Raw genomic sequence first — 25,644 nt, 5'->3', positions numbered from 1 at the left:
GCACTCTCTCAGGCGGGCCGCTGCCGCTGGCGCCCTCCCGCCACGCTTGTTGCCCAGGGCCGACTAGGAAATTCGGACGGGCTCTTTCCCTGGCTGCGGCGACCAGCAACCCTCCCTGCGTTCGGACCCCGGGCCGACTCAAGCCGTTTCGGCTAGCGAACCCCCAGGACGGCGAGAGTTTTGCAAAGTTTAAGGTCCCACAGCACCTTTTACTGGTGGGACCCGCAGACAAACGGGTGCCACGAGCGCCACCTACTGGGCAGGATAAGAAAAACAGAACCCAGAGATTTCACAGAAAAATATTACAACCTTGCTGGGTCCAACACCAAGAGAAATCTGAATAAATGCCCAGACGCCAGCAGCAGAAGATAACTGTCCACGCTCAAAAGATTGAGAATATGGCTCAGTCAAAGGAACAAACCAATAGCTCAAATGAGACACAAGAGCTGAGACAACTAATGCTGAATATACGAACAGAAATGGAAAACCTCTTCAAAAATGAAATCGATAAATTGAGGGAGGACATGAAGAGGACATGGGCTGAACATAAAGAAGAAATAGAAAAACTGAAAAAACAAATCGCAGAACTTATGGAAGTGAAGGATAAAGTAGCAAACATAGAAAAAATAATGGATAGCTACAATGATAGATTTAAAGAGACAGAAGATAGAATTAGTGATTTGGAGGATGGAACATCTGAATTCCAAAAAGAAACAGAAACTATCCAGAAAAGAATGGAAAAATTCAAGCAGGGTATCAGGGAACTCAAGGACAATATGAACCGCACAAATATACGTGTTGTGGGTGTCCCAGAAGGAGAAGAGAAGGGAAAAGGAGGAGAAAAACTAATGGAAGAAATTATCACTGAAAATTTCCCAACTCTTATGAAAGACCTAAAATTACAGATCCAAGAAGTGCAGCGCACCCCAAAGAGATTAGACACAAATAGGCGTTCTCCAAGACACTTACTAGTTAGAATGTCAGAGGTCAAAGAGAAAGAGAAGATCTTGAAAGCAGCAAGAGAAAAACAATCCATTACATACAAGGGAAACCCAATAAGACTATGTGTAGATTTCTCAGCAGAAACCATGGAAGCTAGAAGACAGTGGGATGATATATTTAAAATACTAAAAGAGAAAAACTGCCAACCAAGACTGCTATATCCAGTAAAATTATCCTTCAAAAATGAGGGAGAAATTAAAACATTCTCAGACAAAAAGTCACTGAAAGAATTTGTGACCAAGAGACCAGCTCTGCAAGAAATACTAAAGGGAGCACTAGAGTCAGATACAAAAAGACAGAAGAGAGAGATATGGAAAAGAGTGTAGAAAGAAGGAAAATCAGATATGATATATATAATACAAAAGGCAAAATGTTAGAGGAAAATATTATCCAAACAGTAATAACACTAAATGTCAATGGACTGAATTCCCCAATCAAAAGACATAGATTGGCAGAATGGATTAAAAAACAGGATCCTTCTATATGCTGTCTACAGGAAACACATCTTAGACCCAAAGATAAACATAGGTTGAAAGTGAAAGGTTGGGAAAAGATATTTCATGCAAATAACAACCAGAAAAGAGCAGGAGTGGCTATACTAATATCCAACAAATTAGACTTCAAATGTAAAACAGTTAAAAGAGACAAAGAAGGACACTATATACTAATAAAAGGAACAATTAAACAAGAAGACATAACAATCATAAATATTTACGCACCGAATCAGAATGCCCCAAAATACGTGAGGAATATACTGCAAACATTGAAAAGGGAAATAGACTCATATACCATAATAGTTGGAGACTTCAACTCACCACTCTCATCAATGGACAGAACATCTAGACAGAGGATCAACAAAGAAATAGAGAATCTGAATATTACTATAAATGAACTAGACTTAATAGACATTTATAGGACATTACATCCCACAACAGCAGGATACACCTTTTTCTCAAGTGCTCATGGATCATTCTCAAAGATAGACCATACGCTGGGTCACAAAGCAAGTCTTAACAAATTTAAAAAGATTGAAATCTTACACAACACTTTCTCGGACCATAAAGGAATGATGTTGGAAATCAATAATAGGCAGAGTGCCAGAAAATTCACAAATACGTGGAGGCTCAACAACACACTCCTAAACAACGACTGGGTCAAAGAAGAAATTGCAAGGGAAATTAGCAAATACCTCGAGGCGAATGAAAATGAAAACACAACATATCAAAACTTATGGGACGCAGCAAAGGCAGTGCTAAGAGGGAAATTTATTGCTCTAAATGCCTATATCAGAAAAGAAGAAAAGGCAAAAATTCAGGAATTAACTATCCATTTGGAAGAACTGGAGAAAGAACAGCAAGCTAACCCCAAAGCAAGCAAAAGGAAAGAAATAACAAAGATTAGAGCACAAATAAATGAAATTGAAAACATGAAAACAATAGAGAATATCAATAAGGCCAGAAGTTGGTTCTATGAGAAAATCAATAAGATTGATGGGCCCTTAGCAAGATTGACAAAAAGAAGAAGAGAGAGGATGCAAATAAATAAGATCAGAAATGGAAGAGGAGACATAACTACTGACCTCACAGAAATAAAGGAGGTAATAACAGGATACTATGAACAACTTTACGCTAATAAATACAACAATTTAGAGGAAATGGACGGGTTCCTGGAAAGACATGAACAACCAACTTTGACTCAAGAAGACATAGATGACCTCAACAAACCAATCACAAGTAAAGAAATTGAATTAGTCATTCAAAAGCTTCCTAAAAAGAAAAGTCCAGGACCAGATGGCTTCACATGTGAATTCTACCAAACGTTCCAGAAAGAATTAGTACCAATTCTCTTCAAACTCTTCAAAAAAATCGAAGTGGAGGGAAAACTACCTAATTCATTCTATGAAGCCAACATCACCCTCATACCAAAACCAGGCAAAGATATTACAAAAAAAGAAAACTACAGACCAATCTCTCTAATGAATACAGATGCAAAAATCCTCAATAAAATTCTAGCAAATCGTATCCAACAGCACATTAAAAGAATTATACATCATGACCAAGTAGGATTCATCCCAGGTATGCAAGGATGGTTCAACATAAGAAAATCAATTAATGTAATACACCATATCAACAAATCAAAGCAGAAAAATCACATGATCATCTCAATTGATGCAGAGAAGGCATTCGACAAGATCCAACATCCTTTCCTGTTGAAAACACTTCAAAGGATAGGAATACAAGGGAACTTCCTTAAAATGATAGAGGGAATATATGAAAAACCCACAGCTAATATCATCCTCAATGGGGAAAAATTGAAAACTTTCCCCCTAAGATCAGGAACAAGACAAGGATGTCCACTATCACCACTATTATTCAACATTGTGTTGGAGGTTCTAGCCAGAGCAATTAGACAAGAAAAAGAAATACAAGGCATCAAAATTGGAAAGGAAGAAGTAAAACTATCACTGTTTGCAGACGATATGATACTATACGTCGAAAACCCGGAAAAATCCACAACAAAACTACTAGAGCTAATAAATGAGTACAGCAAAGTAGCAGGTTATAAGATCAACATTCAAAAATCTGTAGCATTTCTATACACTAGTAATGAACAAGCTGAGGGGGAAATCAAGAAACGAATCCCATTTACAATTGCAACTAAAAGAATAAAATGCCTAGGAATAAATTTAACTAAAGAGACAAAAAACCTATATAAAGAAAACTACAAAAAACTGCTAAAAGAAATCACAGAAGACCTAAATAGATGGAAGGGCATACCGTGTTCATGGATTGGAAGACTAAATATAGTTAAGATGTCAATCCTACCTAAATTGATTTACAGATTCAATGCAATACCAATCAAAATCCCAACAACTTATTTTTCAGAAATAGAAAAACCAATAAGCAAATTTATCTGGAAGGGCAGGGTGCCCAGAATTGCTAAAAACATCTTGAGGAAAAAAAACGAAGCTGGAGGTCTCGCGCTGCCTGACTTTAAGGCATATTATGAAGCCACAGTGGTCAAAACGGCATGGTATTGGCATAAAGATAGATATATCGACCAATGGAATCGAATAGAGTGCTCAGATATAGACCCTCTCATCTATGGACATTTGATCTTTGATAAGGCAGTCAAGCCAACTCACCTGGGACAGAGCAGTCTCTTCAATAAATGGTGCCTAGAGAACTGGATATCCATATGCAAAAGAATGAAAGAAGACCCATCTCTCACACCCTATACAAAAGTTAACTCAAAATGGATCAAAGATCTAAACATTAGGTCTAAGACCATAAAACAGTTAGAGGAAAATGTTGGGAGATATCTTATGGATCTTACAACTGGAGGCGGTTTTATGGACCTTAAACCTAAAGCAAGAGCACTGAAGAAGGAAATAAATAAATGGGAACTCCTCAAAATTAAACACTTTTGTGCATCAAAGAACTTCATCAAGAAAGTAGAAAGACAGCCTTCACAATGGGAGACAATATTTGGAAATGATATATCAGATAAAGGTCTAGTATCCAGAATTTATAAAGAGATTGTTCATCTCAACAACAAAAAGACAGCCAACCCAATTACAAAATGGGAAAAAGACTTGAACAGACACCTCTCAGAAGAGGAAATACGGATGGCCAAGAGGCACATGAAGAGATGCTCAATGTCCCTGGCCATTAGAGAAATGCAAATCAAAACTACAATGAGATATCATCTCACACCCACCAGAATGGCCATTATCAACAAAACAGAAAATGACAAGTGCTGGAGAGGATGCGGAGAAAGAGGCACACTTATCCACTGTTGGTGGGAATGTCAAAGGGTGCAACCACTGTGGAAGGCAGTTTGGCGGTTCCTCAAAAAGCTGAATATGGAACTGCCATACGACCCAGCAATACCATTGCTAGGTATCTACTCAAAGGACTTAAGGGCAAAGACACAAACGGACATTTGCACACCAATGTTTATAGCAGCATTATTTACAATTGCAAAGAGATGGAAACAGCCAAAATCTCCATCAACAGAAGAGTGGCTAAACAAACTGTGGTATATACATACGATGGAATATTATGCAGCTTTAAGACAAGATAAACTTATGAACCATGTAATAACATGGATGGACCTAGAGAATATTATGCTGAGTGAATCCAGCCAAAAACTAAAGGACAAATACTGTATGGTCCCACTGATGTGAACGGACATTCGAGAATAAACTTGAAATATGTCATTGGTAACAGAGTTCAGCAGGAGTTAGAAACAGGGTAATACAATGGGTAATTGAAGCTGAAGGGATACAGACTGTGCAACAGGACTAGATACAAAAACTCAAAAATGGACAGCACAATAATACCTAATTGTAAAGTAATCATGTTAAAACACTGAATGAAGCTGCATCTGAGCTATAGGTTTTTGTTTTGTTTTGTGTTGTTTTGTTTTGATTTTACTATTATTACTTTTATTTTTTTCTCTATATTAACATTCTATATCTTTTTCGGTTATGTTGCTAGTTCTTCTAAACCAATGCAAATGTACTAAGAAATGATGATCATGCATCTATGTGATGATGTTAAGAATTAATGATTGCATGTGTAGAATGGTATGATCTCTAAATGTTGGGTTAATTTCTTTTTTTCCGTTAATTAAAAAAAAAAAAAAGAGAAGGGATAATTGGAGATGAAGGGATACAGACTGCACAACGGGACTGGATATAAAAACTCAGAAATGGACAGCACAATACTACCCAATTGTAATGCAATTATGTTAAAACACTGAATGAAGCTGCATGTGAGGTATAGGTTTTTTGTTTTTGTTTTTTTTGTTTTTTTTCTTTCTATTATTGTTTTAATTCTTATTCTGTTGTCTTTTTATTTCTTTTTCTAAATCGATGCAAATGTACTAAGAAATGATGAATATGCAACTATGTGATGTTATTAAGAATTACTGATTGTACATGTAGATTGGAATGATTTCTAATTGTTTTGTTAATTCTTTTTTTAATTAATAAAAAAAAAATAAAAAAAATAAAAAAAAAAAAAAAACAATGGAAACCTACAATGGTAGACTTCAAGACACAGAGGTTAGGATTAATGAACTGGAGGACAGAATATCGGAAATCCGACAAGATACAGAAACTACTGGGAAAAACATGGAAAAATATGAGCAGGGAATCAGGGAACTGAATGATAATATGAAGCGCACAAATATACGTGTTGTGGGTGTCCTGGAAGGAGAAGAGAAGGGAAAAGGAGGAGAAAAACTAATGGAAGAAATTATCACTGAAAATTTGCCAACTCTTATGAAAGACCTAAAATTACACATCCAAGAAGTGCAGCGTACCCCGAAGAGAATAGATCCAAATAGATGTTCTCCAAGACACTTACTAGTCAGAATGTCAGAGGTCAAAGAGAAAGAGAGGGTCTTGAAAGCAGCAAGAGAAAAGCAATCCATCACATACAAGGGAAACCCAATAAGACTATGTGTAGATTTCTCAACAGTAACCATGCAGGCGAGAAGACAGTGGGATGGTATATTTAAACTACTAAAAGAGAAAAAATGCCACCCAAGAATTCTATATGCAGCAAAAATGTCCTTCAAAAATGAGGGAGAAATTAAAACATTTTCAGACAAAAAATCACTGACAGAATTCGTGACCAAGAGACCAGCTATGCAAGAAATACTAAAGGGAGCAATAGAGACAGATACGAAAAGACAGAAGAGAGAGGTGTGGAGAAAAGTGTACAAAGAAGGAAAATTACATATGACATATAAAATACAAAAGGCAAAATGGTATAAGAAAGAACTACCCAAACAGTAATAACACTAAATGTTAATAGATTGAACTCCCCAATCAAAAGACACAGACTGGCAAAATGGATTAAAAAACAGGAACCTTCTATATACTGTCTACAGGAAACACATCTTAGACCCAAAGATAAACATAGGTTGAAAGTGAAAGGTTGGGAAAAGATATTCCATGCAAATGACAACCAGAAAAGAGCAAGAGTAGCTATACTAATATCCAACAAATTAGACTTCAAATGTAAAACAGTTAAAAGAGACAAAGAAGGATACCATATACTAATAAAAGGAACAATTCAACATGAAGACATAACAATCATAAATATTTATGCACCAAACCACAATGCCCCAAAATACGTGAGGCAAACACTACAAACATTGAAAAGGGAAATACACACATCTACCATAATAGTTGGAGATTTCAATTCCCCACTCTCATCAATGGACAGAACATCTAGACAGAGGATCAATAAAGAAACAGAGAATCTGAATATTACTATAAAGGAGCTAGACTTAACAGACATTTATAGGACATTACATCCCACAACAGCAGGATACACCTTTTTCTCAAGTGCTCATGGATCATTCTCAAAGATAGACCATATGCTGGGTCACAAAGCAAGTCTCAACAAATTTAAAAAGATAGAAATCATACAAAACACTTTCTCAGATCATAAGGGAAAGAAGTTGGAAATCAATAATAAGCAGAGTGCCAGAAAATTCACAAATATGTGGAGGCTCAATAACACACACTTAAACAATCAGTGGGTCAAGGAAGAAATTACAAGAGAAATCAGTAAATATCTCGAGGCGAATGAAAATCAAAACACAACACATCAAAACTTATGGGATGCAGCAAAGGTAGTGCTAAGAGGGAAATATATTGCCCTAAATGCCTATATCAAAAAAGAAGAAATGGCAAAAATACAGGAATTAACTGTCCACTTGGAAGAACTGGAGAAAGAACAGTAAACTAACCCCAAAGCAAGCAAAAGGGAAAGAAATAACAAAGATTAGAGCAGAAATAAATGAAATTGAGAACATGAAAACAATTGAGAAAATCAGTAAAGCCAGAAGTTGGTTCTATGAGAAAATCAATAAGATTGATGGGCCCTTAGCAAGATTGACAAAAAGAAGAGAAAGGATGAAAATAAATAACATCAGAAATGGAAGAGGAGACATAACCACTGACCTCACAGAAATAAAGGAGGTAATAACAGGAAACTATGAACAACTGTATGCTAATAAATACAACAATGTAGATGAAATGGACAACTTCCTAGAAAGGCATGAACAACCAACTTTGACTCAAGATGAAATAGATGACCTCAACAAACCAATCACAAGTAAAGAAACTGAATCAGTCATTAAAAAGCTTCCCAAAAAGAAAAGTCCAGGACCAGACACCTTCACATGTGAATTCTACCAAACATTCCAGAAAGAATTAGTACCAGTCCTGCTCAAAGTCTTCAAAAAAATTGAACTGGAGGGAAACCTACCTAATTCATTCTATAAAGCCAACATCACCCTCATACCAAAACCAGGCAAGGATATTACAAAAAAATAAAACTACAGACCAATATCTCTAAGGAATATAGATGCAAAAATCCTCAACCAAATTCTAGCAAATCGAATCCAGCAACACATTAAAAGAATTATACATCATGACCAAGGAGAATTCATCCCTGGTATGCAAGGATGGTTCAACATAAGAAAATCAATTAATGTAATACATCATATCAACAAATCAAAGCAGAAAAATCACATGATCATCTCGATTGCTACAGAGAAGGCATCTGACAAAATTCAATATCCTTTCCTGTTGAAATCACTTCAAAGGACAGGAATACAAGGGAATTTCCTTAAAATGATAAAGGGAATATATGAAAAACCCACGCTAATATCGTCCTCAATGGGGAAAACTGAAAACTTTCCCCCAAGATCAGGAACGAGACAAAGATGTCCACTATTCCCACTGTTATTCAACATTGCATTGGAATTTCTAGCCAGAGCAATTAGACAAGAAAAAGAAATACAAGGCATCAAAATTGGAAAGGAAGAAGTAAAACTATCACTGTTTGCAGATGATATGATACTATATGTCGAAAACCCTGAAAAATCCACAGCAAAACTACTAGAGCTAATAAATGAGTACAGCAAAGTAGCAGGTTACAAGATCAACATTCAAATATCTGTAGTGTGCCTATACATTAGTAATGAACAATCTAGGGGGAAATCAAGAAACGAATTCCATTTACAATTGCAACTAAAAGAATAAAATACTTAGGAATAAATTTAACTAAAGAGACAAAAGATCTATACAAAGAAAACTACAAGAAACTGTTAAAAGAAATCACAGAAGACCTAAATAGATGGAAGGGCATAGGGTGTTCATTGGAAGACTAAATATAGTTAAGATGTCAATTCTACCTAAATTGATTTACAGATTCGATGCAATACCGATCAAAATCCCAATAACTTACTTTTCAGAAATAGAAAAACCAATAAGCAAATTTATCAGGAAGGGCACGGTACCCGAATTGCTAAAAGTATCTTGAGGAAAAAAAAACGAAGCTGGAGGTCTCATGATGCCGGACTTTAAGGCATATTATGAAGCCACAGTGGTCAAAACAGCATGGTACTGGCATAAAGATAGATATATTGACCAATGAAATCGAATAGAGTGTTCAGATTTAGAACCTCTCAACTATGCACATTTGGTCTTTGATAAGACAGTTAAGACAACTCACCTGGGACAGAACAGTCTCTTCAATAAATGGTGCCTAGAGAACTGGATATCCATATGCAAAAGAATGAAAGAGGACCCGTATCTCACACCCTATACAAAAGTTAACTCAAAATGGATCAAAGATCTAAACATCAGGTCTAAGACCATAAAACAGTTAGAGGGAAATATAAATCTTATAATTGGAGGCGGTTTTATAGAGCTTACACCTAAAGCAAGAGCACTGAAGAAAGAAATAAATGGGAACTCCTCAAAATTAAACACTTTGGTGCATCACAGAACTTCATCAAGAAAGTAAAAAGACAGCCTACACAATGGGAGACAATATTTGGAAACCACATATCAGATAAAGGTCTAGTATCCAGAACTTATAAAAGAGATTGTTCAACTCAACTACAAAATGACAGCCAGTCCAATTACAAAATGGGAAAAAGACTTGAATAGACAGTTCTCAGAAAAGAAAAAACAAATGGCCAAAAGGCACATGAAGAGATGCTCAACATCCCTGGCCATTAGAGAAATGCAAATCAAAACCACAATGAGATATCATCTCACACCAACCAGAAGGGCCATTACCAATAAAACAGAAAATGACAAGTGCTGGAGAGAATGTGGAGAAAGAGGCACACTTATTTACTGTTGGTGGGAACGTCAAATGGTGCAACCACTGTGGAAGGCAGTTTAGCAGTTCCTCAAAAAGCTGAATATAGAATTGCCATATGACCTAGGAATACCATTGCTAGGTATCTACTCTGAGGACATAAGGGCAAAGACAGAAACGGACATTTGCACACAAATGTTTACAGCAGCATTATTTACAATTGCAAGGAGATGGAAACAGCCAAAATGTCCATCAACAAACGAGTGGCTAAACAAACTGTGGTATATACATATGATGGAATATTATGCAGCTTTAAGACAGAATAAACGTATGAAGCATGTAACAACATGGATGGACCTTGAGAACATTATGCTGAGACTAGCCAAAAACTAAGGACAGATACTATATGGTCTCAGTGATATGAACTGACATTAGTGAATAAACTTGGAATATTTTGTTTGTAACAGAGACCATCAGGAGATAGAAATAGGGTAAGATATTGGGTAATTGGAGCTGAAGGGGTATAGACTGTGCAACAGGACTGGATACATAAATTCAGAAATGGACGGCAGAATACTACCTAACTGTAATATAATTACGTTAAAACACTGAATGAAGCTGCATGTGAGAACGATAGAGGGAGGAGGGCTGGGACATATTGAAATCAGAAAAATAGATGTTAATGATTGAGATGGTATAATCCAGGAATGCTTAGAGTGTATATTAATAGTGAAATGTACAATGTACAAATTTTAAAAATGTTTTTGCATGAGGAACAACAAAGGAATGTCATTAATGCAGGGTACTGAAAATAGATGGTAATTAATACTTTAAAATGTCACCTTCTGTGTGAGACTAAAGCAAAAAATGTTTATTTGTCACAAAATTTATATTTTGACTAGTGCATTTCCTAATATAACTTATGTAGATAGTTTGACTGAACACCATAAGTACTTGGAATCTCAGGTAGGACATGAGATTTTGCTGGTTTGTCAAGAGTTATGCCCTGATGAATCCCAGAGTCATTCGATCAGTGAGTGGAAAAGTATTTGCAAAGGCCCCTTCGTGGAATGGTGAGACCGGGGAGAAATTCAACTTCCCCAAGTTGAATTCTTGATATTCTCACAAGCAGTGTGGACAACCAAAGCTATAGGCAGAGCCCCCAGTCCTGGGGTTTGTTCATATGAACCTTAACCCCGCAAAGGATAGGTCAAGTCTACTTAAAATTTAGGCCTAAGAGTCACCCCCAAGGGAGCCTCTTTTGTTGCTCAAATGTGGCCCCTCTCTGAAGCCAACACAACGAGCAGTCTCACCACCCTACCCCTCTCTACGTGGGACATGATTCCCAGGGGTGTGGACCTTCCTGGCAATGTGGGACAGAGATCTTGAAATGAACGGAGACTCAGCATCAAGGGATTGAGAAAACCTTCTTGACCAAACGGGGGGAAGAGGGAAATGAGACAAAGTGTCAATGGCTGAGAGATTCCAAACAGAGTCGAGAGGTTATCCTGGAGGTTACTCTGATGCATCAAATAGATATCATCTTGTTATTCAAGATGTAATGGAGAGGCTGGAGGGAACTGCCTGAAAATGTAGCGCCTGTTCCAGTAGCCATGTTTCTTGAGGATGATTGAATAATGATACAGCTGTCACAATGTGACTGTGTGATTGCGAAAACCTTGTGTCTGATACTCCTTTTATCTACCTTGTCAACAAAGGAGTAGAATATGTGTTATAAAAATAAATAATAGGGGGAAACAAATGCTAAAATAAATTCAGTTTAAATGCTAGTGATCAAATGACAGCGAGGGGTAAGGGTTATGGTATGTATAACTTTTTTTTCTCTGTTATCGTTTTATTTCTTTTTCTGTTATGTTTTTATTTCTTTTTCTAAATCGATGCAAATGGTCTAAGAACTGATGAATATGCAACTGATTGATGATATTGTGAATTACTGATTATGTAAGCTGTTTTGTTTCTTGATTTTTTTAATTAATAAATAAATTTAAAAAAAAACAAAAAACAAAAATGAGGACGAAATTAAAACATTTTCAGTAAGACTGATGGACCCTTACCAAGACTGACAAAATGAAGAAGAGAGAGGATGCAAATAAATAAGATCAGAAATGGAAGAGGAGACATTACCACTGACCCCACAGAAATAAAGGAAGTAATGACAGGATACTATGAACTTTATGCTAATAAATATGACAATGTAGATGAAATGGACAACTTTCTAGAAAGGCAGGAACAACCAACTTTGACTCAAGATGAAATAGACGACCTCAACAAACCAATCACAAGTAAAGAAATCAAATCAGTCATTAAGAAGCTCCACAAAAAGAAAAGTCCGGGACCAGATGGCTTCAAAGGTGAATTCTACCAAACATTCCAGAAAGAATTAGTACCAATCCTGCTCAAACTTTTCAAAAAAATTGAAGAGGAGGAAAAGCTATCTAACTCATTCTATGAAGCCAACATCACCCTCATACCAAAGGCAGACAAAGATATTACAAAAAAAGAAAACTACAGACCAATCTCTCTAATGAATATAGATGCAAAAATCCTCAACAAAATTCTAGCAAATCGAATCCAGCAACACAATTAAAAGAATTATACATCATGACCAAGTAGGATTCATCCCAGGTATGCAAGGATGGCTCAACATAAGAAAATCAATTAATGTAATATAGCATATCAACAAATCAAAACAGAAAAACCACATGATCATTCCGATTGATGCAGAAAAGGCATCTAACAAAATTCAACATCCTTTCCTGTTGAAAACACTTCAAACGACAGGAATAGAAGGGAACTGCCGCAACATGATAAAGAGAATATATGGAAGACCTACAGTTAACATCATCCTCAATGGGGAAAAACAGAAAATTTTCCCCTAAGACCAGGAACAATACAAGGATGTCCACTATCACCACTATTATTCAACATTGTGTTGGAGGTTCTAGCCAGAGCAATTAGACAAGAAAAAGAAATACAAGGCATCAAAATTGGAAAGGAAGAAGTAAAACTCTCACTGTTTACAGATGATATGATACTATATGTCAAAAACCCCAAAAAATCCACAGCAAAACTACTAGAGCTAACAAATGAGTACAGCAAAGTGGCAGGTTACAAGATCAACACTCAAAAATCTGTAGTGTTTCTATACACTAGTAATGAACAATCTGAGGAGGAAATCAAGGCAAGAATTCCATTTACAATTGCAACCAAAAGAATAAAACATTTAGGAATAAATTTAACAAAAGAGACAAAATACCTATACAAAGAAAACTACAAGATTGCTAAAAGTAATCACAGAAGACCTAAACAGATGGAAGGGCATACCATGTTCATGCATTGGAAGACTAAATATAGTTAAGATGCCAATTCTACCTGAATTAATTCACAGATTCAATGCAATACCAATTAAAATCCCGACAACTTGGGCGGGCCATGGTGGCTCAGCAGGCAAGAATGCGTGCCTGCCATGCCAGAGGACCCGGGTTCGATTCCTGGTGCCTGCCCATGTAAAAAAAATAAAATAAAAATCCCACAATTTACTTTTCAGAAATAGAAAAACAAATAAGGAAATATATCTGGAAGGGCAGGGTGTCCTGAATAGCTGAAAGTATACTGAGAAAAAAAAAAATGAATCCGAGGTCTCACGCTATCTAACTTTAACGCATATTATGAAGCTACAGCGGTCAAAACAGCATGGTAGTGGCATCACGATAGATATATTGACCAATGGAACAAAATAGAATGTTCAGACTTAGACCCTCTCCTCTATGAACAGTTGATCTTTGATAAAGCAGTCAAGCCAACTAACCTGGGACAGAACAGTCTCTTCAATAAATGGTGCCTAGAGAACTGGATATCCATATGCAAAAGAATGAAAGAGAACTCATTTCTCACACCCTATACAAAATTTAACTCAAAATGTATCAAAGACCTAAACGTTAGACCTAAGACCATAAAACTGTTAGAAGAAAATGAGGGAAATTTCTTATAAATCTTACAATAAGAGGTGGTTTCCTAGACCTTACACCCAAAGCAAGAGCATTGAAGAATTAAATAAATAAATGCGAACTCCTCAAAATTAAACATTTTGTGTATCAAAGAACTTCGTCAAGAAAGTAAAAGACAGCCTATACAATGGGAGACAATATTTGGAAATGATATATCAGATAAAGGTCTTGTATCCAGAATTTATAAAGAGATTGTTCAGCTCAACAACAAAAAGACAGACAACCCAATTACAAAATGGGCAAAAGACTTGAACAGACATTTCTCAGAAGAGGAAGGACAGATGGCCAAAAGGCACATGAAAAAATGCTCAATTTCCCTGGCTATTAGAGAAATACAAATCAAAATCACAATGAGATATCACCTCACACCCACCAGAATGGCCATTATCAATAAAACAGAAAATGACAAGTGCTGGAGAGGATATGGAGAAAAAGGCACACTCATCCACTGTTGGTAGGAATGTCAAATGGTACAACCGATGTGGAAAGTAGTTTGGCAGTTCTTTAAAAGCTAAACATAGAATTGCCATATGACCTAGCAATACCATTGTTAGATATCTAATCAGAGGACATGTGAGCAAGGATACAAATGGACATTTGCACAACATCATTTATAGCAGCATTAGCTACAAGTGTGAAGAGATTAAATAGCCAAAATGTCCATCAACAGACGAGTGGCTAAACAAACTGTGATATATACATACGATGGAATATTACGCAGCTGTAAGACAGAATAAAGTTATTAAGTACATAACAACATGGATGGCCCTCACGGACATTATGCTGAATGAGATTAGCCAAAAACAAAAGGACAAATACTGTATGGTCTCACTGATATGAACTGACATTAGTGAATAAACTTGGAGAATTTCATTGGTAACAGAGACCATCAGGCGATAGAAATAGGGTAAGATATTGGGTAACTGGAGCTGAAGGGATACAGATTGTGCAACAGGACTGATTGTAAAAACTCAGAAATGGATAAAATACTACCTAACTGTAATACAATTATGTTAAAACACGGAATGAAGCTGAATGTGAGAATGATAGAGGGAGGAGGGCTGGGGCACAAATGAAATCAGAAAGAAAGATAGATGATAAAAACTGAGATGGTACAATCTAGGAATGCCTAAGGTATATAATGATAGTGATTAAATGTACAAGTTTAAAAAATGTTTTTGCATGCAGAAGAACAAAGGAATGTCATTACTGCAGGGTGTTGAAAATATATGGTAATTAATATTTTTACATTTTAACTTATCTGTGAGACTAAAGCAAAAAATGTTTATTTGGTACAAAATTTGTATTTTGACTAGTGCATTTCATAATATAATTTATGTACACAGCTTAACTGAACACCATAAGTACATGGAACCTTGAGTAGGGCATGAGATTTTGTTGGTTTGTCCAGAGTGATGCCCTAATGAATCCCAGAGTGATCTGATCAGTGAGTGGAAAAGTATTTGCAAAGTCCCCTTCCGGGAATGGTGAGAACAGGGGAAAATTCAACTTCCCCAAGTTGAATTCTTGATATTCTCACAAGCAGTGTGGACAACCAAAGCTATAGGCTGAGCACCCAGTTTTGGGGTTTGTTCATATGAAACTTAACCCCACAAAGGATAGGTCAAACCTAATTAAAATTAGGCCTAAGAGTCACCCCCATGAGAACCTTTTTTGTTGCTCAGATGTGGCCTCTCTCTCCAGCCAACACAAAAATAAGCAAACTCACCACCCTCCCCCGTCCACGTGGGACATGACTCCCAAGGGTGTGGACCTTCCTGGCAATGTGGGACAGAAATCCTAGAATGAGCTGAGACTCAGCATCAAGGGATTGAGAAAAACCCTAGAATGAGCTGAGACCCAGCATCAAGGGATTGAGAAAACCTTCTCGACCAAAAGGGGGAAGAGTGAAAGGAGACAAAGTGTCAATGGCTGAGAGATTCCAAACAGAGTCGAGAGGTTATCTTGGAGGTTATTCTTATGCATTGAGTAGATATCACCTTGTTATTCAAGATGTAAGGGAGAGGCTGGAGGGAACCGCCTGAAAATGTAAAGCTGTGTTCCAGTAGCCATGTTTTTTGATGATGATTGTATAATGATATAGTCACAATGTGACTGTGTGATTGTGAAAACCTTGTGTCTGATGCTCCTTTTATCTACCTTGTCAACAGACAAGTAGAACATATGGAATAAAAATAAATAATAGGGGGAACAGATGTTAAAATAAATTCAGTTTGAAATGCTAGTGATCAATGAAAGGGAAGGGTAAGGGGTATGGTATGTATTTTTCTGTTTTTGTTTTATTTCTTTGTCTAAATAGATGCAAATGTTCCAAGAAATGATCATGATGATGAATATGCAACTATGTGATGATATTGTGAACTGCTGATTATACATGTAGAACGGAATGATGAAAATAGGAATGTTTGTATTTGTCTGGTGTTTTTTGGTATTTAAAAAAATAAAAAGACGTAATGAAGAGGCTGGAGGGTACTGCCTGAAAATATAGAGCTGTGTTCCAGCAGCCATGTTTCTTGAAGATGACTATATAATGACATAGTTTTCGCAATGTGACTGTGTCATTGTGAAAACCTCGTGCGTGATGCTCCTTTTATCTACCTTATCAACAGACGAGTAAAACATATGGAATAAAAATAAATAATAGGGGGAACAAATGTTAAAGTAAATTTAGATTGAAATGCTAGTGATCAATGAAAGGGAGGGGTAAGGGGTATGGTATGTATGAACTTTTTTCTGTTTTCTTTTTATTTCTTTTTCTTAATTGATGCAAATGTTCTAAGAAATTATCATGATGATGAATATGCAACTATGTGATGATATTGTGAATTACTGATTATGCATGTAGAACGAATGATCGTAAGTTAAGAATATTTGTGTTAGTTGTTATATTTTTTAAGCAAATTAGAAAATTAATACAAATATATACATAAACTGCAAACAAAATAAACTCCCATTTACGTTAATAAAATTAAGAAGTAGACAAAGTAGAAGGAATATGTGTAATTTGAGTGTCACAATATGAATAATTGAAAGTGGCATAAAGCATACCAAACAAGCCAGAATAAGCACTTTATAAATGTCTGCTGAATGGATTAAGTTTGATATAGCACAAAAACAGTTCAGAAATATTTTTCTCAAGCATATCATGAGCAAAAGTCATTACATTTTTGAGAAGTGCTAATAACATCCATAAATATAAGAATACTACATTGAAAACGTAATACTTTACCATAGCAGGCTCTCCAAGAAAAAGAGGAAGCTGGTTGATTTTACCATCATTTAATTCTTTTGCCAACATCTAAAATACCAAAAATAAATTGGTTAGTTCACACACATGCACACATCAACAAACACAACGTGAAAGGAAATTGTACTTTGGTATAAGATGCCATATAAAGTCAAAGCAAATTAAATAAAAGGACAGTCTTAAAAACATAGTAACCACCTTTTCAGGAAAACTCTTCTTAACCAGCGTAATGACTTTAAGAAATGTACTTAAAACGTATAATATATCCATGACAGAAGAACAGTACTGTTTCATGCCAAGACTTCACTTTTTCATGAACTTCTATACATATAATTACAAATGCATGCATGCATATATATGCATAAATATAGTTAGGAGTGCTCAGCAGAGTCACTTTTCAAGCAGCATCAACTTCAGAGCCCAGCTATCCCTGACCCAGCCCAATAAGAATTTGAGTACACTATCTAATTTAATCCTCACACTACCATATATTAAAGTAAGAGCAAACTATTTACCTAATGGAATGATCTCTGCAGGTAAGAAGGCATAGTTTTTAAATCACACAGCACTCATTCACTTAGAAACCTAAGAGCTATCTAACAGGAGAATGATTTAAAGGCCTGGATATCTGCACACAGACTCTGCCTTGTTTCCTCCTGCAGACTAGCTCTAAGGTATCATACTCTAGAGTACATAAGAATTGCAATCTAGGATGGCACACACAAAAGCCTATATATTCTATGGGGGATAAAAGATATTTTCAATGGCAATTTTTACTATTCCGGATTTTCACCTTACGTTTTGAGTTTAGAATCTCTTCCTCAATTCCACTGTTTAAATGCATTTGTATATACTATATACGCATGACAGAGTAGCTGATGTATATTTCACCTTCAGAAAAATACGTTAACCCTGAATCTAAAATGTGAGCCTCTAAATAATTATAGCCAATAACGTCAGTATATCTTCATTTTGCAACTCTGAACTTTCTTTAACTGTTAAAAATATTACTAGGTTAGTAATATTACATCTCAAAACTAGCCTGAAAACTACACATAATTCTGTTATAAGCTTTTTTTTTTTGGATTTTCCTGTCATCTTTTGATAGGTGATTTTTAATTTTGTATTTTGAAATCATTTGTACTAAGATACCTTATGAGATTACTTACTTCATCAAAGGTTGTGTAAAGAGCTGTTGACTTCAGAGAAGAAAAGAAAAGAAATAATTAAAGCAAAATACAAGTAAGGTGACATTATTCAAACTAGGGAAAAATTCTAGAAGATGTCCTTAAATCTGAAAAGTTATTCTGAAAATAAACCTTATGTAGTGACCCTGGGAAGAACGTCATTAAAAAAATAAACATTTTATAAAACACAGGAAAATATAGATAAACCCCATAATTAAGCCATGTGAAAACACTGCCCTTACCAGTACATTATTCAGATAGTCCTTAAATTTATGATTCCATAATTCACAAATCACTACTCATATAAATAAAATATTGCTGTACAAGTGAGTATAATCTTAATACTTTTCTCCAATCCATAGTCTTTGTTTTACATGCTTCTTGGTGCAATTTAGAGTTAAAAACACAGGCTCTGTACTCAGACTGCTGCACAGCTCTAATCCCAACTTCAACACTTTTTAAAAGTGAAACCCTGGGCAACTTAACCTAAAAAAGACCTCGATTTTCTATATAAAATGGGATAGGAATAATATATATATCAAAAAGTTGCTAGTTTACCACCAGGGAAACCCCTGATACTGTGTCAAACATTAGGGACACCCAAATCAATAGGCCAAGCCCTTGTTCTTGAAGCTTGCTCTTGTGAAGCTTATGTATGTAATGGAAAAGCTCAGCCTACCTATAGTTGCTCCTAAGAGTTATTTCCAAAGGACCTCATTTGTTGCTCAGATGTGGCCTCTTTCTCTCTAAGCCCAACTCTGCAAGTGAAATCATTACCCTCAACCCCTACATGGGACATGATATCCAGAGGTGAAAGTCTCCCTGGAGGCATGGGAGATGAGTCCCAGGGATGAGCCTGGCCCTGACACTGTTGGATCAACAATGCCATCCCAACCAAAAACGGGAAAAGAAGTGTAACAAATAAGGTATCAGTAGCTGAGAGAGTTTAAATAGAGTCGAGAAGCTATTTTGGAGGTCACTCTTATACATGCTTCAGTTAAGACGTTGCTATCTATCAAAACCTGCCAAACCCCAATCAAAACCATTCTTGCCAATCCTAAAGAACACCTAGGGCATTATATAAGATTGTACAAAAGTTCCATGCACTAGCATAACTTTCAGAAAACTACAACTTCTAGATGGGTCCCTGGATCAGACAAGTCCTGAAATGCACTAGCCCTTCCAGAACATCAACTAGTTCTATCTCCCATCCCATATTATCGATAGCCCCTTCCAACATGAAAGTTAGAATGGGCATAGCCCAAACACCCGTAAAGAATGGGAGAAAGATCAAAGGTAATGGTGGAGTTATACAGAGGTCTGGTTTAACAAATGAGTATGAATACTGAATCATTACACTGATATTTCTTTCAGCCTCCAGTATCTTAGGGCAGCTAGAAATAAAAACCTAAAACTATGGAACTGTAACCCCTACCAAAGTATGAAATCTGTTCTACAACTAATTGTTGCAATGTGCTTTGAAATTTATAGCTTTTATGTACATATGGTTAAAATTTAAAAGGAGGAGGATAGCAGAGAAAATAGGCTTTAACAGATGATTCCTGCTGACTGAAGCAACCACTCTGAACCATGAGGAAGAAGTTATCTTCTGAAGAAGAGCAAGACCACCACAAAGAATGGGCCTCAGCACATGACAACTATGCAGCAGCCACTGCAGCTCTGGAATGCATAGTTAAGTCACTGTTATTTCTGGATTTCTGTCACTAGCAGCAAAATGTAAGGGGACCATGACAAACTCTAGTATCTGTTCTGTAACTACCTATTGAAGAATGATTGACAACTATTGCTTTTTTATTTCTTTGCTTTGCATATATGCTACAAAAGAAGTTAAAAAATAAATAAAAGAAGTCAAAAACAAACAAACAAAAAAAATGTAAGGGAAGATGGTGGAAGCCTGAGAGGGATGTATCAAGAAGCCGAGGGTGGCTAACAGCCAAAGGGACTTAAGAAAGTAAACAGGCTGGAAACTGGATGAGACTCTTGGAGCAGACATGGCAACTGGAAGCTCACTCATGGCTTTGAAACAACAGTAGGAGGAAAAGGTTGACAGAAACGTGATGATGATAAAAGCTACTATATATAATCTATTGTATGACAGCCACTGCTCTAGGCATTTTATGCAAATTAACTCTTAATTCTACAACTTTCTTGGAAAGTACTATGATCCCATTTTTAAGATGAAGTAATAAAATACAGAAAATATCAACTACTTTTCCAAGGCCCTAGCATAACTGATGAGTGGCAGAGCCAGGGTTCAAACCTGGGTCTGCCTGGGCTCTAAAGCCAAAACCTTTTCCCTGTGTCACACTGTCTTAGGCACAGTGGATAAGATACAAAATCATAAGTACATGGGTAGTGATACTTTTATTCATTAACTCCAATGCAGATTATTTACAATCTTATTTGGGTAAAATGATGACCCTTATATGGTCAAAAAGACATCTACTTTTATGACATCATTAAGTTTAAAAGGTTTATTTGGAAATATTATAGAACCACAATAAAATAAATATAAAAACCATAAAACACATTATAATAAGAGGTCACAACAAGTGGCATTCAGGCCTTTTAAAGAAAGTTTTCAGTTAAAAAATTCATTTAAACTATAAACAGAAATAACTTTTTAAAATATTTAATTAGCCATAGAAATTAAATTAAAAACAGCAAAAATTACCACCAATAATAAAAGCATGTATACCTCTGCTGTCAGAAGTCGTTTGGGACATTTGTTAACTGTGGCAAAAACATTCCTAAGTCCGGTTTCTAGTTGTGTCAATACCAATATAGCACAGTCAGTAAACCTGTGAAATGGAAAGACAAATAAGCAAACTCTAGATTTAAAAACTAAATACTGGTGCGGGCCACGGTGGCTCAGCAGGCAGAGTTCTTGTCTACCATTCCAGAGACCTGAGTTTGATTCCTAGTACCTGCCCATGCAAAAAAAAAACAGAAAATTCAAAAACTAAATACTGGTACCAGTATAACAGTAACTATGCTGTATACCAGCTATTGCTAATCTGATATTAAAAGTAAGGAGAGTTATATTACTTGCTAATATAAGGAACAAATTAAAAATAGAAGAAAGCCTCATTAGACTAGTAATTTTAAAAATATTTTCCACAGTGTCCTACTGTTTGATGAGACATTTGTAGTAGCCCAGTAGAATAACATGATACCAAAGATCTACTTAATTTAATTCCTCACCTCCAAATAATACTCAGACACCAGGAATTCAGTGGATTTTCAAGGTTTGCATATGTCAGGACAATGTAACCTCATGGGAATTAAAAATCAACTCCTTAGACTTCCTGATTTCTATAATACATAAACATTTTCTTTGCTCTTAAAGGTAATAATTTCCATAAAGATGACATAAATATTTAAAATATAATTACAAGATTCTTTTAATTAATTATATTAAGATATTTTATGCTCAGATTTACTCTTGAGTCAGTACCATTTCTTTTTACATGTATTTAAATAGCAAACAAGAATGAAAAGGAAAGGATTTTAAAAAGGACTGGCCTCCAAATTATCAATGAATAATTTGAAATATCATCCTTAAATTAGTTACCTGTGTGACCTGAACTTGATTATTGCAACTTCCCAATACGGCAACATAATTTTTAGTATGAAAGTAGACTTCCTCATTACTTCTTCTAATACTGAAAGTATTTCATAAGTAACATCTGTAAAATAGCAAAATATTTTTTAAAACAACCATGCTATTTGACTGACAGAAGAGCTTAACATACTTGGGGAGTGTCTCTCATGGGAGAGACAGTACATGCCATCAAAGAGCTAGAACAAGAACTAGAACTTTCTGAACTAGAACCAGACTTGCAGGTGACCTCAGATACCCTTGAAAGCAAATGGGACATGGATATCTGCAATCTCTTTGGTGATTTAGGCTCTAACAATTGTAAGTAGAGGAGCGCAGGTTGACCAGCTGTGCACACTGACCAAGAAAAGTAAAATATATCTTTCAGAAGATAGAGGAGAGACCCTTTGTGTTGGTTTGAAACAATTATTTACCCCAGAAAATCATGTTTTAATCTTGATCCAATCTTGTGGGGTCAGACTTATTGTTTAGGGTAAGAAATTCCGATTGGATTGTTTCCATGGAGATTGACCCTTCAATTGTGGGTGTGACCTTTTGGTTAGATTACTTCCATGGAAATGTGGTATGCCCAGTTGCAGGTGTGGCTTTTGATGAGATGGAGATGTGACTCCACCCATTCAAGGTGAGTCTTGATTAGTTTACTGGAGTCCTCTAAAAGGCGGGACATTTTGGAGAAAACACAGCTGCTTCAGAAAAGACAGACAGAGACCTTTGGAGATGCAGAAAGAAAATGCCCCTGACCAACATGTACCTTCCCAGCTGACAGAGGTGTTGTGGACCCATCACCCTTTCTTGAGTGAAGGTATCTTTCCTTAGAAGCTTTAGTATGGGCATTTTCATGGCCTTAGAACTGTCAACTTGTAACTTAACTTTCTTTTTAAATGCCGTTTCAATTCTGTTATATTGCATTCTGGCAGCATTTAACAAACTAATACACCCTTGATATTATAAAGTGCCTTTGGATAATGACTATGCGTACAAACATGCAAAGAGGTAAAAAGAGAATGGAATGCAAATTCATAAAGTCTGAAACTGGAATACAAGTTATCCGGGCCAGGTGGGAATGGGAATGGAAAGTTAATATTTAATTGGTATGAAGTTTCTGGAAAAGTTTTGAAAACAGATGATGCAATTTTTTTATTATAATTAACATCACTGAATTGTATATCTGAAAGTGGATAAAAAGGGAAATTTTAGGCTATATAAATTTTAGGTATATAAATTACCAGGAGAAAGAAAAGAACTGAACATCACAAACAGTGAGCACTAATGTAAACTATGGGCTACAGCTAACAAGATACTGACAATGACATTCTTCAATTGTAATAAGGTTATACACTAATGCAAAATGCTAATAATAGGGAAAATTGCATGTGTGGGGGGTATATGGGGCTTAGTACTTTTTCTATGACTTCTCTGTAAACCTACATTTGCTCTATTAACTAGAGAAAGAAAAAGAAGGAAAATGTACATTATGAAATGGCCCCAAGTGATTCTGTATGTCAGCACATTTGAAGGATAAACTAACTTCCCTCACAGATACTGACTCAGGTAGCCATGCCTCTTCAAACACCCCATAATAATCTTGGGGACATGGTAGAAAAAAGTAAAGTTTTATACAGTAAAGCTTTTAAAGTTCTTTGGGCAATTTTCAAAGCCACCACATCACTGGAGAAAAACTTTATTCCAACTCAAGAACTCAAATCTTAATGCTGTTTATTCACTTTACAAATATAGTTACAAAGATATATTAAATGGGGAAATGTGAACTATAGTACTTGCCAGGAAACATGATCAAATCTTCTGATTTTCTAAGTGTTATGAAAGATCGATGTACCAATGTAAATTTAGTTTGTTGAAGGTAAGTTTTTAGTAGCTGACCCAATCCTGCTGTCATCAATAGCATCATTGAACAGTATCTAAGGAAAACACCACAGAAAAACATGTTAGAAATTAACTCAGTCATGCATATTAAAAGCTTTACTTTCAAAAGCACTGTATGATTTCAATTAGAAGACACTGTGAAAAAGCCAAAGCTATGGACACGGTAAAAGTGACCAATGGTTGCAAAAGGTTGGATGTGTATGAAGGAACAGACAGAGCATAGAGCATTTTTAGGGTAGTGAAACTATTCTGTAGAATACCTTAATAGTGAATACAAGACATTACCCATCTGTCAAAGCCCACAGAATTGTACATATATACAGTGAACCCTATTGTAAACTATGGACTTCAGTAATTAATCATGTATCAATACTGGTTTATTAATTGTAATAAATATACCACCCTAATGCACGGTGTTAATAAGAGATTATGAGGGGGACAGATGATATTTGAGAATTCTCTGTACTTTCTGTACAACTTTCTGTAACCTTAAAACAGCTCTAAAAACAAAGTTTATCTAAGAAACAAACAAACAAAAAGTACCTTATATTGCAGAAAGCTCCCTCTGATGTAGAAACTAAGCTGGGTAACCTCAGAAAGTCTACAGGCGAAATGCTAGGCTCTTTCATCCACCCAGGAACCTCATATGTTTCAAACTTACTTCTGGTTCACCCTCTGAATTGCCTTTGGGAGGTATGCCCATGAAACCATAATGCACAATTCTAATTACTCTACTAATAATAGTCAATTTTATCTTTAAAATCCTGTCTCAAAAATATGTTATTTTCCTCTAAATATATCTTTCCCTGTTTTGGAACTCTAAGTAAAACAAACTTTTAATTAAATGTAAAACGAAAAAAATTACATCACTGACAACTTACTTCGGAGGAATTTCTTGAGGTGATGCAAACCCATGCCATAAGATATTACGCAGATTGAGTCCACATGGAGAGCCAACAAATACTTTTAGGACATTCATCTAATCAGGTTAAGGAGAACAAGTTACTGAATAATTAAATAATTACTGAATAAACCAATATAAGACAGAGATAATATTTGCATTTGTCTTTATAACTACCAGAACCAAAAGTGTGGGCAAATAAATAATAATAATATAAAAACTAAGACATATTGAATGTTTAATATGTACCAGTCACATATTGCTTGTACTGATTAATTCATTTATCCTCAGAATAGCTATGAGGCACATACTGTCATTATTCCCATTGTAAGGTGAGAAAATCAAGCATGGAGAAGTGAAACTAAGCCCATGAAATTAATAAAATAAAGATGATAGCTGAACCAGATAGTATTCCTTGATACTGTTTATCAAATGTGCCTAATATCAGAGTAAAATAAAACAGAAGTGGTCAACAGAAACTTAATATTAAATAGTATACTCTTGTATGGTAATATAAAGAGGACATTAAAACAAAAGCCAGGACATTTAGGCTCTAGACTCAGGCCTGCCACTAACTGGCTGCATGACTGT

General features: G+C 35.8%; 1 protein-coding gene across 6 annotated transcripts in view; it reads right to left on the bottom strand.

Annotated features, from left to right (window-relative positions):
- ERMARD (ER membrane associated RNA degradation) overlaps nt 1-25,644 on the bottom strand; it is a 95,931-nt gene that overhangs the window by 52,172 nt on the left and 18,115 nt on the right. For 5 of the 6 annotated variants that reach the window (XM_077120901.1, XM_077120903.1, XM_077120904.1 and 2 more), the window contains exons 6-11: nt 25,034-25,131; nt 24,051-24,187; nt 22,221-22,335; nt 21,345-21,447; nt 18,608-18,637; nt 17,421-17,489 (exon numbers count right to left, since the gene is read on the bottom strand). In XM_077120901.1, the coding sequence (XP_076977016.1) occupies nt 17,421-17,489; nt 18,608-18,637; nt 21,345-21,447; nt 22,221-22,335; nt 24,051-24,187; nt 25,034-25,131 (552 nt within the window). The remainder of the gene's footprint in view (nt 1-17,420; nt 17,490-18,607; nt 18,638-21,344; nt 21,448-22,220; nt 22,336-24,050; nt 24,188-25,033; nt 25,132-25,644) is intronic. The other variant, XM_077120902.1, reaches the window with a different exon arrangement.

The sequence above is a fragment of the Tamandua tetradactyla genome, chromosome 11 (assembly GCF_023851605.1).
Source record: "Tamandua tetradactyla isolate mTamTet1 chromosome 11, mTamTet1.pri, whole genome shotgun sequence".
Taxonomy (NCBI): Eukaryota; Metazoa; Chordata; class Mammalia; order Pilosa; family Myrmecophagidae; genus Tamandua; species Tamandua tetradactyla.
The sequence above is the reverse complement of the archived record's forward strand: the minus strand, read 5'-3'. Positions and strand labels throughout refer to the sequence as shown.